Source organism: Nomascus leucogenys, chromosome 3, assembly GCF_006542625.1.
Source record: "Nomascus leucogenys isolate Asia chromosome 3, Asia_NLE_v1, whole genome shotgun sequence".
Taxonomy (NCBI): domain Eukaryota; kingdom Metazoa; phylum Chordata; class Mammalia; order Primates; family Hylobatidae; genus Nomascus; species Nomascus leucogenys.
The window spans coordinates 95,526,178-95,542,543 of NC_044383.1; the positions used below are offsets into that span (position 1 = coordinate 95,526,178).

Genomic DNA, 16,366 nt, shown 5'->3' on the forward strand with positions numbered 1-16,366 from the left:
AGAAATGGATAAATTCCTCGACACATACACCCTCCCAAGACCAAACCAGGAAGAAGTTGAATCTCTGAATAGACCAATAACAGGCTCTGAAATTGAGGCAATAATTAATAGCTTACCAACCAAAAGAAGTCCAGGACCAGATGGATTCACAGCCGAATTCTACCAGAGATACAAGGAGGAGCTGGTACCATTCCTTCTGAAACTATTCCAATCAATAGAAAAAGAGGGAATCCCCCTTAACTCATTTTATGAGGCCAGCATCATCCTGATACCAAAGCCTGGCAGAGACACAACAAAAAAAGAGAATTTTAGACCAATATCCCTGATGAACATCAATGCAGAAATCCTCAATATAATACTGGCAAACCAAATCCAGCAACACATCAAAAAGCTTATCCACCATGATCAAGTGGGCTTCATCCCTGGGATGCAAGGCTGGTTCAACATACGCAAATCAATAAATGTAATCCAGCATATAAACAGAACCAAAGACAAAAACCATGTGATTATCTCAATAGATGCAGAAAAGGCCTTTGACAAAATTCAACAGCCCTTCATGCTAAAAACTCTCAATAAATTAGGCATTGATGGGACATATCTCAAAATAATAAGAGCTATTTATGACAAACCCACAGCCAATATCATACTGAATGGGCAAAAACTGGAAGCATTCCCTTTGAAAACTGGCACAAGACAGGGATGCCCCCATCACCACTCCTATTCAACATAGTGTTGGAAGTTCTGGCCAGGGCAATCAGGCAGGAGAAGGAATAAAGGGTATTCAATTAGGAAAAGAGGAAGTCAAATTGTCCCTGTTTGCAGATGACATGATTGTATATCTAGAAAACCCCATCGTCTCAGCCCAAAATCTCCTTAAGCTGATAAGCAACTTCGGCAAAGTCTCAGGATACAAAATCAAGGTGCAAAAATCGCAAGCATTCTTATACACCAATAACAGACAAACAGCCAAATCATGAGTGAACTCCCATTCACAATTGCTTCAAAGAGAATAAAATACCTAGGAATCCAACTTACAAGGGATGTGAAGGACTTCTTCAAGGAGAACTACAAACCACTGCTCAATGAAATAAAAGAGGATACAAACAAATGGAAGAACATTCCATGCTCATGGGTAGGAAGAATCAATGTCGTGAAAATGGACATACTGCCCCAGGTAATTTATAGATTCAATGCCATCCCCATCAAGCTACCAATGACTTTCTTCACAGAATTGGAAAAAACTACTTTAAAGTTCATATGGAACCAAAAAAGAGCCCGCATTGCCAAGTCAATCCTAAGCCAAAAGAATAAAGCTGGAGGCATCATGCTACCTGACTTCAAACTGTACTACAAGGCTACAGTAACAAAAACAGCATGGTACTGGTACCACAACAGAGACATAGATCAATGGAACAGAACAGAGCCCTCAGAAATAATGCCACACATCTGCAACCATCTGATCTTTGACAAACCTGACAAAAACAAGCAATGGGGAAAGGATTCCCTATTTAATAAATGGTGCTGGGAAAACTGGCTAGCCATATGTAGAAAGCTGAAACTGGATCCCTTCCTCACACCTTGTACAAAAATTAATTCAAGATGGATTAAAGACTTACATATTAGACCTAAAACCATAAAAACCCTAGAAGAAAACCTAGGCAATACCATTCAGGACATAGGCATGGGCAAGGACTTCATGTCAAAAACACCAAAAGCAATGGCAACAAAAGCCAAAATTGACAAATGGGATCTAATTAAACTAAAGATCTTCTCCCCAGCAAAAGAAACTACCATCAGAGTGAACAGGCAATCTACAGAATGGGAGAAAATTTTTGCAACCTACTCATCTGAAAAAGGGCTAATATCCAGAATCTACAAAGAACTCAAACAAATTTACAAGGAAAAAACAAACAACCCCATCAACAAGTGGGCAAAAGATATGAACAGACACTTCTCAAAAGAAGACATTTATGCAGCCAACAGACAGATGAAAAAATGCTCATCATCACTGGCCATCACAGAAATGCAAATCAAAACCACAATGAGATACCATCTCATACCAGTTAGAATGGCGATCATTAAAAAGTCAGGAAACAACAGGTGCTAGAGAGGATGTGGAGAAATAGGAACACTTTTACACTGTTGGTGGGACTGTAAACTAGTCCAACCATTGTGGAAGTCGGTGTGGCAATTCCTCAGGGTTTTAGAGCTAGAAATATCATTTGACCCAGCCATCCCATTCCTGGGTTACTGGGTATATACCCAAAGGATTATAAATCATTCTGCTATAAAGACACATGCACACGTATGTTTATTGCGGCACTATTCACAATAGCAAAGACTTGGGACCAACCCAAATGTCCAACAGTGATAGACAGGATTAAGAAAATGTGGCACATATACACCATGGAATACTATGCAGCCATAAAAAATGATGAGTTCATGTCCTTTGTAGGGACATGGATGAAGCTGGAAACCATCATTCTCAGCAAACTATCACAAGGACAAAAAAACCAAACACTGCATGTTCTCACTCATAGGTGGGAATTGAAAAATGAGAACACTTGGACACAGGAAGGGGAACATGACACACTGGGGCCTGTTGTAGGGTGCAGGGATGGGGGAGGGATAGCATTAGGAGATAAACCTAATGTAAATGACGAGTTAATGGGTGTAGCACACCAACATGGCACATGTATACATATGTAACAAACCTGCATGTTGTGCACATGTACCCCAAAACTTAAAGTATAATAAAAATAAAAAACAAAACAAAACAAAAAAAGATACCATTTTTATCTTTATTTTGCAAATGAGGAATTTGAGGCACAGAGAAGTTAAACATTTGATAAGGGTCACACCGCAGTGCTTCAGTTTGAACCAAAGAAGTCTGCTCTGAAACTTGTAATTTTATTTTATTTTATTTTAATTTTATTTTATTTTATTTTATTTTGTTTTGTTTTAGTTTATTTTATCTATTCTATTCTATTCTATTCTGTTCTATTCTTTCTATTCCATTCTATTCCATTCATTTTCTTGAGAGAGAGTCTTTCACTCTGTCACCCAGGCTAGAGTGCAGTGGCACAATCTCGGCTCACTGCAGCCTCCACCTCCCAGGTTCAAGTGATTCTCCTGCCTCAGCTTCCTGAGTAGCTGGGATTACAGATGTGCACCACTGTGCCCTACAGTGTATTTTTAGTAGAGATGGGGTTTCTCCGTGTTGGCCAGGCTGGTCTTGAACTCCTGGGGTCTCAAGCAATCCACCCACCTCCACCTCCCAAAGTGCAGGGATTATAGGTGTGGGGCATGGCGCCTGGCCTAAAACTTGTATCTTTAAACATTGTAATATCTTTCATTATTTTTGTAAGTTGTATTCTAGAAGTATAGTAAAAACTCTGTTTTTAATAAAGTCAATATGTTTAAACCTTTTTTGTTTGTAATAGTAATATTTAAGATGCATATTTTCATTTTTTCCATTTTGATTTTGTTTTATTTAATAAGTTATAACAGATGGAGTCTCGCTCTGTCACCCAGGCTGGAGTCCATGGCCCCATCTTGGCTCACTGTGACCTCTGCCTCCCAAGTTCAAGCTATTCTCCTGCCTCAGCCTCCTGAGTAGCTGGGACTACAGGTGTGTGCCACCACACCCAGCTAATTTTTGTATTTTTAGTAGAGATGGAGTTGGACCATGGTGGTCAGGCTGGTCTCAAACTCCTGACCTACTGATCTGCCCACTTTGGCCTCCCAAAGTGCTGGGATTACAGGTGTGAGCCACCGCTCCCAGCCTCAAAACATACTTTTAATGGCTGTATAATTTTACAGTATATGATTGTCATGTAATGAGTTATTGCTAGTTTGGGATATTTATTTATTCAACAAGGATTTTTGAATACCTTCTCTGTGCCAGGTACAATTCTAGGCATTATGGATAGAGTGGGGAACAAATCACTCAAAGCCCATGCCCTCATGGATCTTACATTCTAGTTAGGGCAGTGAGAAGACAAATAACAAAACAATTCTGCATTCAATGGAGAAAATGCAGAGAAATGGGATAGAAAGTGCTGAGGAGGGAAATGGGATTAGTGTTTTATAAAGAATGGTCAGCAGTGAGAGAGGGCATCCCTGTCTTGTGCCAGTTTTCAGAGGGAATGCTTCCAGTTTTTGCCCATTCAGTATGATATTGGCTGTGGGTTTGTCATAGATAGCTCTTATTATTTTGAGATACGTCCCATCAATACCTAATTTATTGAGAGTTTTTAGCATGAAGGGTTGTTGAATTTTGTCAAAGGCCTTTTCTGCATCTATTGAGATAATCATGTGGTTTTTGTCTTTGGTTCTGTTTATATGCTGGATTACATTTATTGATTTGCGTATGTTGAACCAGCCTTGTATCCCAGGGATGAAGCCCACTTGATCATGGTGGATAAGCTTTTTGACGTGCTGCTGGATTCGGTTTGCCAGTATTTTATTGAGGATTTTTGCATCAATGTTCATCAAGGATATTGGTCTGAAGTTCTCTTTTTTGGTTATGTCTCTGCCAGGCTTTGGTATCAGGACGATGCTGGCTTCATAAAATGTGTTAGGGAGGATTCCCTCTTTTTCTATCGATTGGAATAGTTTCAGAAGGAATGGTACCAGTACCTCCTTGTACCTCTGGTAGAATTCGGCTGTGAATCCATCAGGTCCTGGACTCTTTGGTTGGTAAGCTATTGATTATTGCCACAATTTCAGAACCTGTTATTGGTCTATTCAGAGATTCAACTTCTTCCTGATTTAGTCTTGGGAGGGTGTATTTGTCGAGGAATTTATCCATTTCTTCTAGATTTTCTAGTTTATTTGCATAGAGGTGTTTGTAGTATTCTCTGATGGTAGATTGTATTTCTGTGGGATCGGTGGTGATATCCCCTTTTTCATTTTTTATTGCGTCTATTTGATTCTTCTCTCTTTTCTTCTTTATTAGTCTTGCTAGCGGTCTATCAATTTTGTTGATCTTTTCAAAAAACCAGCTCCTGGATTCATTAATTTTTTGAAGGGTTTTTTGTGTCTCTATTTCCTTCAGTTCTGCTCTGATTTTAGTTATTTCTAGCCTTCTGCTAGCTGTTGAATGTGTTTGCTCTTGCTTTTCTAGTTCTTTTAATTGTGATGTTAGGGTGTCAATTTTGGATCTTTCCTGCTTTCTCTCGTGGGCATTTAGTGCTATAAATTTCCCTCTACACACTGCTTTGAACGTGTCCCAGAGATTCTGGTATGTTGTGTCTTTGTTCTCGCTGGTTTCAAAGAACATCTTTATTTCTGCCTTCATTTCATTATGTACCCAATAGTCATTCAGGAGCAGGTTGTTCAGTTTCCATGTAGTTGAGCGGTTTTGAGTGAGTTTCTTAATCCTGAGTTCTAGTTTGATTGCACTGTGGTCTGAGAGACAGTTTGTTATAATTTCTGTTCTTTTACATTTGTTGAGGAGAGCTTTACTTCCAACTGTGTGGTCAATTTTGGAATAGGTGTGGTGTGGTGCTGAAAAAAATGTATATTCTGTTGATTTGGGGTGGAGAGTTCTGTAGATGTCTATTAAGTCCACTTTGTGTAGAGCTGAGTTTAATTCCTGGATATCCTTGTTAACTTTCTGTCTCGTTGATCTGTCTAATGTTGACAGTGGGGTGTTAAAATCTCCAAAAATGAGCCCGCATCACCAAGTCAATCCTAAGCCAAAAGAACAAAGCTGGAGGCATCACGCTACCTGACTTCAAACTATACTACAAGGCTACAGTAACCAAAACAGCATGGTACTGGTACCACAACAGAGACATAGATCAATGGAACAGAACAGAGCCCTCAGAAATGATGCCGCATATCTACAACTATCTGATCTTTGACAAACCTGACAAAAACAAGAAATGGGGAAAGGATTCTCTATTTAATAAATGGTACTGGGAAAACTGGCTAGCCATATGTAGAAAGCTGAAACTGGATCCCTTCCTTACACCTTATACAAAAATTAATTCAAGATGGATTAAAAACTTAAATGTTAGACCTAAAACCATTAAAATCCTACAAGAAAACCTAGGCAATACCATTCAGGACATAGGCGTGGGCAAGGACTTCATGTCTAAAACACCAAAAGCAATGGCAACAAAAGCCAAAATGTACAAATGGGATCTAATTAAACTAAAGAGCTTCTGCACAGCAAAAGAAACTACCATCAGAGTGAACAGGCAACCTACAGAATGGGAGAAAGTTTTTGCAACCTACTCATCTGACAAAGGGCTAATATCCAGAATCTACAATGAACTCAAACAAATTTACAAGAAAAAAACAAACAACCCCATCAAAAAGTGGGCAAAGGACATGAACAGACACTTCTCAAAAGAAGACATGTATGCAGCCAAAAAACACATGAAGAAATGCTCATCATCACTGGCCATCAGAGAAATGCAAATCAAAACCACAGTGAGATACCATCTCACACCAGTTAGAATGGCCATCATTAAAAAATCAGGAAACAACAGGTGCTGGAGAGGATGTGGAGAAATAGGAACACTTTTACACTGTTGGTGGGACTGTAAACTAGTTCAACCATTGTGGAAGTCAGTGTGGCGATTCCTCAGGGATCTAGATCTAGAAATACCATTTGACCCAGCCATCCCATTACTGGGTATATACCCAAAGGACTATAAATCATGCTGCTATAAAGACACATGCACACGTATGTTTATTGCGGCACTATTCCCAATAGCAAAGAGTTGAAACCAACCCAAATGTCCAACAACGATAGACTAGATTAAGAAAATGTGGCACATATACACCATGGAATACTATGCAGCCATAAAAATGATGAGTTCATGTCCTTTGTAGGGACATGGATGAAACTGGAAAACATCATTCTCAATAAACTATCGCAAGGACAAAAAACCAAACACCGCATGTTCTCACTCATAGGTGGGAATCCAACAATGAGAACTCATGGACACAGGAAGGGGAACATCACACTCCGGGGACTGTTGTGGGGTTGGGGGAGGGGTGGAGGGACAGCATTAGGAGATATACCTAATGCTAAATGACGAGTTAATGGGTGCAAGAAATCAACATGGCACATGGATACATATGTAACAAACCTGCACATTGTGCACATGTACCCTAAAACCTAAAGTATAATAAAAAAAAGAAAAAGAAAAAAAAAGAATGGTCAGCAGATACAGAGCAGGTGACAATTGAGCAGAGACCTGAAGGGAGAGAATAAGCCATGCAGATATCTGAAGGAAAAGTGTTACAGGCAATGGGAACCAGAAGTAAAAAGTCCTGAGGCAGGAGCATGTTTGACTATTATAGAAACAGTGGGGAGGACAATGTGGGGCTGGAGAGGACTGAACAAAAGGGAGACTGAAGGAGAGTCACAGTTGGGGAGTGGGGTACCCAATTCATATATGGCTTTGTAAATCATTGTAGGGACTTGGGCTTTTTCTCTGAGTAAGACATGAAGCCATTTTGAGAGTTTTGAGCAGATTAATGACATGGTGTGACATTATGTTAAAAGGCTTATTCTGGTTGCTGGGTGAAGAATAGATTGCTGAGGAACTAGGAGAGAATCTCTTACTATAATCTAGGATGGTAGCATAGGCCAACTGGTCAGATATTAGATATATTTTGAAGGTAGAGCTAGTATGTATCCTGATAGATTCAACATGAGTTGTGAGAGAGAGGTATCAAGACAAAATTTTTGAAATTATAAATAATGCTAAAGTGATGACATTTATAATAATTTTTGTGCACATCTTTGATTCTTTTTTAGTAGAGATTCCTATAATAATTACTGATCAAACAACATGAACTTCTTGAGGTCCTTGACATATCCTGTTCAATTGCTTTCCAGAAAAGTGTTATCAATTTATATTCCTGTCAGCTGTGTATGTGTGCTTTCTTGCCAGCATTAACTATTGTTCCTTAAGGGAATTTGCCTTGTTTGAAATGTTAAAAATTGTATTGCCTTGTTTTCTTTTAAGATAAGTATGTCCACCTTTTATCAAGTACATATTTTGCTTACAGAAACTGCATACAATAGTCCCCCCTTGTCCATGGGGGGTATGTTTAAGACCCTCAGTTGCCTGAAACCACAGATAGTACCAAACTCTATATATACTATGAACAATTTTTTTTCCTTCGTCATAGTTTCGTGGATAGAAGATTCGTTCTTACTGTAGATCTTAGGACCCTCAGCATGTGATTTTTCTTCTTTTCTTATGAAGTCATGAACTTTTACCTTTTCACTGAAAGAAAGCACTTTATGGCTTCTCTCTGGCATATCTAAATTGCCAGCATCACTACTCTTGTGCTTTGGTGCCAATGTTAAGTAGAATAAGAGTTACTTGAACACAAGCACTGTGATACTATGACAGTTGATCTGATAACCAAGGTGGCCACCAAACGACTAACAGGTAGGTAGCATCTACAGTGTGGAAATGCCGGACAAAGAGATGATTCACATCCTGGGCAGGACGGAGCTGGACAGTGTGAGATTTCATCGTCTTGGTATTCAGAACGGAACACAATTTAAAACTTATGAATCATTTCTGGAATTTTCAGTTTATTTAAAAAATTTTGAGACAGAGTCTTACTCTATTACTCAGGCTAGAATGCAGTGGTACAATCTCAGCTCACCACAACCTTCGCCTCCTGGGTCAAGCAATTGTGCCTCGGCCACCAGAGTAGGTGGAATTATAGTGTCGGCCATCTCGCTTGGCTGAATTTTTTTTTTTTTTTTTTGAGATGGAGTCTCACTCTGTCTCCCAGGCTGGAGTGCAGTGACATCATGATCTCAGCTCACTGCAACCTCTGCCTCCTGGGTTCAAGTGATTCTCCTGCCTCCGCTTTTCAAGCCTCGCAAGTAGCTGGGACTACAGGCACCTGCCACCACGCTCAGCCAATTTTTTTGTATTTTTAGTAGAGAGGGGGTTTCACCATGTTGGCCAGGCTGGTCTTGAACTTGTGACCTCAAATGATCCACCCATCTTGGCCTCCCAAAGTGCTGGGATTACAGATGTGAGCCACCGTGCCCGGCCTGCCTGGCTAACGTTTGTATATTTAAGAGAGAAGGGGTTTCACAATGTTGGCCAGGCTGGTCTCAAACTCTTGACCTCAAATGATCCACCTTCCTCACCCTCCCACAGTGCTGGGATTATAGGCATGAACCACCGTGCCCAGCCTGGAATTTTCCATTTAATATTTTCTGAAAGTCAGAAAGATAGTAGTAAGTGGCAGATCCAGCATTTGAATTGAGGTCCAGCTGCAAAGGCTTTACTTTTGAATCTGGATATAACTGCTTTTCATTGATTATTACTAAGATTTATTTATATATTTATTTATCGAGATGGAGTCTCACTCTGTCACTCAGGCTGGAGTGCAGTGACTCGATCTTGGCTCACTGCAACCTCCGCCTTCCGGGTTCAAGCGATTCTCCTCCCTCAGCCTCCTGAGTAGCTGGGATTACAGGCACTTGCCACTTGTCATTTTTCTATTATGACGTTAGTAGTTTTCTTTTGACTTACAAAAGCCCTTTCCATATTAACATTAACCCTTTGTTCTTCATTGCATTTAATTACTTCTGTTTGTCTTTTGCCATTCAATTTTGTTTATAATTTTTATATGTTGTATTAATTTTTTTTTTTTTTTTTTTAGACAGAGTCTCGCTCTGTCACCCAGGCTGGAGTGCAGTGGCACGATCTCGGCTCCCTGCAACGTCTGCCTCCGGAGTTCAAGTGATCTCCTGCCTCAGCCACCTGAGTAGCTGGGACTACAGGTGGGTGCCACCATGCCTGGCTAATTTTTGTATTTTTAATAGAGATGGGGTTTCACCATGCTGGCCAGGCTGGTCTTGAACTCCTGACCTCGTGATCTGCCTGCCTCAGCCCCTCCAAGTGCTAGGATTACAGAGGTGAGCCACCGCGCCTGGCCTTATATGTTGTATTAATTTTAACAGAGCTTTTGTATCTTTTCCTTTATTTTTCTGTTACTTGTAAACATAGAATATCTTACCTATTCTAAGGTTATTTAATATTCACTGATTTCTTAAAATAATTTTTAGAGTTTTTTATTTATTTATGTTTTTTTTTTAGATGGATTCTCGCTCTGTTGCCCAGGCTGGAGTGCAGTGGTGCAATCTCAGCTCACTGCAAGCTCCGCCTCCCAGATTAACGCCATTCTCCTGCCTCAGCCTCCTGAGTAGCTGGGACTACAGGCGCCTGCCACCACACCCGGCTAATTTTTTGTGTTTTTCGTAGAGATGGGGTTTCACCATGTTAGCCAAGATGGTCTCGATCTCCTGACCTCGTGATCCACCCGCCTCGGCCTCCCAAAGTGCTGGGATTACAGGCATGAGCCACCGCGCCCAGCTGCGTTTTCTTTATTTGACTCTGTAGTTATCTGAAATTTGTATTGATGTATGGGGCGAGATGAAGCCTTAAATGGATTTTTTCCCAATTTTTTTTTTTTGAGACAGAGTCTCACACTGTTGCCTGTGCTAGTGTGCAGTGGCGCAATCTCGGCTCACTGCAGCCTCCGCCTCGCAGGCTCAAATGATTCTTCTGCCTCTGCCTCCCAAGTAGCTAGGATTGCAGGCATCCACCACCACGCCCGGCTAATTTTTTGTATTTTTAGTAGCGACAGGGTTTCACTGTTGGCCAGGTTGGTCTCAACCTCGTGACCTCATGATCCGCCCACCTCCACCTCCCAAAATGTTTCCCCAATTTTTCTAACATCATTTATGGGATGATCAACAAATGAATAGTTGAATCCCATTGAAGTATTTATGTTACATTCATGTATTTACTAGTTTCTATTGACCAGTTTTTATTGTCACATCTTAACATTTTGGTGATTTTATATTATAAATAATACATTATATAATTATTATAGGATATCTATAAGTAAGTTCCACTGCCACAAATTATCTTATTCAGTTATAATAAGATAATAATAATATATAATAAGTTATAGTACTTCCTAAAGTACCATACATTAAAAAATAAAAGAGTTAGTCCAGCCTTTACTGTGTTTGCTCTAAAGGTAAGTTAGCATAGATGCATACATAAAGAAAAAAACAGATCAGAGAAACTGAGCTATTGATCCTTCTTCAGTTTCTCTAAGGAAAAATCCAAACTTGGAAGAATTAGCAGTTATAGCAAACAGAGATTCCTTTATTTCAAAAGTCTTCTATAGTATCTCTGACTGCCCCCTCATGTCGTCTCCCTAGCAGTCCTATGGAATAAGTGTTTTCCTCTATAAAAAGTAAAAATGCTTTGCAGTAAAGTGTTTGTGTCTAGAGCATTCTTTTTAGGGGGATAGTTTTTTTTATGCAATGGGTTCTTAGTTGCAGCCAATTGGGGTATCTCAATTTTATAAACCATAAAAACAGTGAGTAATTTCCCTGGTTATTCACAAGCTGTCAAGAATGGTTTCAGGAAAACCAACCCAAATGCCCATCAATGATAGACTAGATAAAGAAAATGTGGTACATATATTCCATGGAATACTATGCAGCCATAAAAGGAATGAGATCATGTCCTTTGCAGAGACATGGACGGAGCTGGAAGCCATCATCCTCAGCAACCTAACACAGGAACAGAAAACCAAACAGTGCATGTTCTCACTCATAAGTGGGAGTTGAACATTGAGAACACCTGGACACAGAGAGGGGAACAACATACACCAGGGCCTGTGGGTGGTGAGGGGAGGGAACTTAGAGGATGAGTCAATAGGTGCAGCAAACTACTATGGCACATGTATACCTATGTAACAAACCTCCACGTTCTGCACAGGTATTCCATTTTTTGTTTATTTGTTGTTAGAATAAATAAAGAAAAAATAAATAAAAATTTTAAGAAAAAAAAAAGAATGGTTCCAGATACAACCTGAGTTTCCCAGGCTTGATACAAACGAGGTTCACATTTTATAGCCTTTTGCCCTTACTTGAAGACACCTATAAAATGTTCCATAAGAATTCCTGAGGTCTTTTCAGTTACCGACAGCTAGCTAAGTCTGGTATCAGAAATACCAGAATCCTAGAGATTGTGGTTTAGGTACTTCTCTGTATTTTCAGAAATTTTTCCCTAGAAATATTTCTCATATACGCCCATGAATGTGTCCCTTCCATCTGTGCTCTCTCTCTGTTTCTCTCTTGCTCTCTCACTTTCTCACTCTTGTTCACTGTCTCTCTTGCTCTCTCTCTCTCTCTCACTGAATACTACTAACTGATGCACCAGAAAGGGGCCAAAACTGTGTTAGCAATCTGGCTCCCCCTCCATTGTCATATAACATCTTACACAAAGCAGGGAAGCTAATGCCTTGATATTTTATAGAGATATTGGTGAAACATTTCTCAGTTTTTATTTAAACTCACTCTCTTTTTAGAACCCACATGAGTCCATGGCACTAGGTCAGAGATAAATTAGAATGACCACCACCATAGTCTACTCAGAATCACTCCTCCTCTCCTTAGTCATTTAAGGCTTTTATTTTGGATCAAGCCTTTTGTAGTTATTTCACCTTCCTTCAGAGTGAGTTTTTCTCCCAGGATGCTTCAGTGCTTTATATAAATAAGCTTCTAGTAGGCTTATGCACTTGTTTACAACACAGGACCAGATTATAAGGGTTAAGCTGAGATCCCATTACAATGAGAATCTCTGAGCTCTGTGTCACAACATAACTTGTCCTCTCGTTTCTTTACTGTTTTCTTTCTTTTTCTTCATCTTGTTTTTATCCTATCAGTGGGTTATTCTGCTTCTGTCCACTTTAATATGTGTCTACACATTTAATTTAAATAAACTGTAGTCTACTTTTTAACTAACTGGCAATCTTCTAACTAGTCATTATTTCATATAAATTAAAAACCTCAAATTTGGACCAGTTTTTTAATTGGTACAAAATCTGGTTTGTGAAATAATATTATGCTTAGGTCAGAGGAAGCAGAGACCTCCCAAGGACTTCAGTGTGTAGTGACGAATAGCAAAATTTCATTCTTTCTGTCATTGGAGAAACCCACCCGGAGCTGAAAACTAAGTCAGATATCTTGAGTAGCTCCAGTGTTCTTGGGATAGTTTTAACAACTTACCTACCATCTTCAGGATTTACGTACTTTAGGGCCTTACCTCCACTTTATAGTGAGCCAGCTGTGACTAATGTTGATCTCTTGTTTTTTGAGGGAACAACAACTTAGATAGATGCGGTATCCCATGGGGAGCAGACAGTGTCTGAGATAGCTGGTACTAGTAACAGTAGCAAAATATGGTTACCTTGCAAGAACAAAAAGCATGAAGTATCTTAGCAAACCTTAGGCTTTATAGCCTCTAATTTAGACCAATCAGAATGTTCTAGGAGATTGCCAATCATGGCAATGGCTAAAGTAGAAAAGTCTAGGAAGTGAAGTGTGCCTTCTGCCCTTCCAGAAAATATAATCCTGGGAAGTGCCTGCCTTTGCCTTGTGAATTGAGGAGGTAGTGAAATCATGGAAAATGTACAACTCTCAAAAATCAAAATAGGCTAATGTTATAGTGTAATTCTTAGATTTATATTTTGAAGCAAGCTTTCTTGCTTAAAATTCTTCCAGTGAATTATTTTTTTGTGAGCAGTTATCACCTTATGTGATTATGAATTAATTAACATTGACTAGAATCTATTAAAACGAATACATTTCTGAAATATTTAAATTGCAGAAAGGAAAATAAAATTATTTGGAAATTTTAGACCAAAAATTACCTGCTAAAATGGTTAAAAGGGCTCTCTTACCAAAACAAAAATGACAACAAAATAAAAACCAGACTAACAAAACTAAGTAGTCTAGATTCTTCAGATTTGGAAACTTTCTAATCTAGATGATTAAAATGCTAATACATTAAGCAGAGATGTGTCTTATTCAAAGGTTAGATTCCAATATTTCATATATCCAAAATTACCCTTGAAAATCCCTTAGGCAGCCATACATTAGAATTCAACAATCAGTATTAGAGAATCAGTGTATATTGTTGGCTTGTGTTTAAAAGCTCAGTTGTCTTTTAGAATATGTACTTTCTCTTTAAATCCTAGAGTCACACTGCTTATAGAGAGGTGCTCAGACTATGATAGGTATATGGGATTTATGAGTAACTGAGAAACCAGTAAATTCAAATCACTCATGTCATGCTTACTGCAGGGTATATGATTATTGAAAATCAGGCAGAATTATCAGTACTACTTACACAAGAAATAGTAACTTTTCTTTCTTTTATTGCCAAGCTTATTAGAGTTGAATTTATAATTAAGTTCATAAAGATACAACTCCACAGTATATGATTATGTTGTTAAAGTTTCACCTGAATTTTTGTATAATGCATTCACCCTTAAAATAGGAAAGAATGATACTATATCATTCCTTTATTCTCTACAGATAATGGATTCTGAATTAATGCATAGTATAGTAGGAAGCTATCATAAACCTCCAGAAAGAGTATTTGTTCCCTCATTGATCCAGAATGAACCATCTCAGAATTGCCATCCTGCGAACTTAGAAGTTACCTCTCCTAAGATACTTCATAGCCCAAATAGCCAAGGTAATGCTGATATAAAATTTGAAGAATGGTAAAAACATGCTATAAAAAACTTTTCATATTTATGTGGAATACAATATGATTGCATATTTAATCTTAACAAAACTCCTAACTTTGATTCTGTTGCTAAAAGTTTCTATGAACTTAGACAAATTACTTGACATTTTTTATTTTGGCTTCTTCAGCCATAAAATGAAGATTAATATCACCAGCTGGACACATATCACAGAGTTATCATAAAAACATCATTTGAAAACAGGAAAATACTCTTTGAAGAACAAAAGGTCAGATTTGGAATCCCAAACTAGATGATTAGAATGTTAGTGAATTAAATGGAATTGCATCTTATTCAAGAATTAGATTCAGAAATTGCATATATCCAAAATTATTCTTGAAAATATTTTAGGAAGCCAGTATATCAGAGTAACTACAAAATACTAGTATTTTAACGTTTAAAATAGAAATGTAGGAGAATCTTACAATTGAATTAGGAAAACATTTTATTACTCCAGGCATATTTTAAGCTGTGCAAATTCCTTTCTGAGATGCTGATATCACTTACTTTTTAAATCTTCTATAATATTGGTTGCTGTTAATAAATAAACTAATTTGGTGGAATAAACTATAAGAAATAATAATGCAAATCAATGTGCCAGCTACAGATACCATGTAAAGAGGAATAAATATAATTTATTTATCTCATTTATAAAAACCAAATGGTAATCTCTAGCAAGCATCTTTTTAATTTGATATAAATTATATGACAGTTAAAACTCTGAACTTATCTGAATCATGAAGATATTAATGTAGTTGAATATAAGTCACAGTAGTACAGAATACTATTATCTTTCAGGTCTGACATCAGGTAAACCATTAGGTTATAATTATCCTGGTTCTTAATACTGCATCATGGACAAAGAAACAATAAATATGTGTGATTTGACTAAAATGGAATACATCAAGAACTGAGAAAAAAAACCTGTAACTTTAAACCTAAATTGCCATGTTAATTGGTAGAAATTATATTTTAATGTTCCTTATTCATATTTAGACTCTTATGCTCCCCAGACTGTACATTGTCTTCTTTAAGTCCTTTCATTTGAAAATATTTATTTTATTAAATTAAAATTGTGGTTATTACCTTTCTCAGTCGTAGAAATCACTAAATACAATAATAGATATAGTGTTTTTACAAGATAGAGAGAAAATGTGTGCCTCTTTAAAGTGTTGGTCATTATTTTTCATTTTTTGAAGAATATGCATTACTTGTACATTTTTCTGGCTCAGTAAGAAAAATATACTGCTCATTTTTATTATGTTACTTTGATTGTAAGTGTTCAGAAACTTTCACTTAAAATATCAACAAAATTTTTTTTCAACAGCTCTTATTTTAGCCTTAAAAACTCTTCAGGAAAAAATTCATCGTTTAGAGCTGGAGAGAACACAAGCTGAAGATAACCTGAACATTCTTTCCAGAGAAGCAGCACAGTATAAGAAGGCCTTAGAGAATGAAACAAATGAGAGAAATCTGGCACACCAGGAGCTGATAAAGCAGAAAAAAGGTAAGAAATGCAGTAGTTCTCAGAAACCAGGGGTTACCAGAGTTTACAGTTCAAAAATAATAAACCTAGTCTAAGCCGATGTACTCAGATATCTTTATTCTTATATATATTCAAACTTTGGGACTTTGTTCTCAGACCTTTTGATATTTGTGAGAAAAAGATACAGTTTTGAACTTACCTCTATCATATCTAACTTATCATAATTCATAAATTCTAGAAATTAAAGGAAAAATTAAG

The 16,366-nt window shown here is 37.8% G+C and overlaps 1 protein-coding gene across 4 annotated transcripts in view; it reads left to right on the top strand.

Annotated features, from left to right (window-relative positions):
* Positions 1 to 16,366, top strand: part of CEP57L1 (centrosomal protein 57 like 1) — a 73,355-nt gene that overhangs the window by 39,079 nt on the left and 17,910 nt on the right. For 3 of the 4 annotated variants that reach the window (XM_012506097.2, XM_003255547.4, XM_030809540.1), the window contains exons 2-3: positions 14,408 to 14,570; positions 15,950 to 16,129. In XM_012506097.2, coding sequence (XP_012361551.2) covers positions 14,411 to 14,570; positions 15,950 to 16,129 — 340 coding nt within the window. In that variant the 5' untranslated portion in view covers positions 14,408 to 14,410. Of the gene's footprint in view, positions 1 to 9,744; positions 9,788 to 14,407; positions 14,571 to 15,949; positions 16,130 to 16,366 lie in introns of those variants that run through there. The other variant, XM_030809539.1, reaches the window with a different exon arrangement.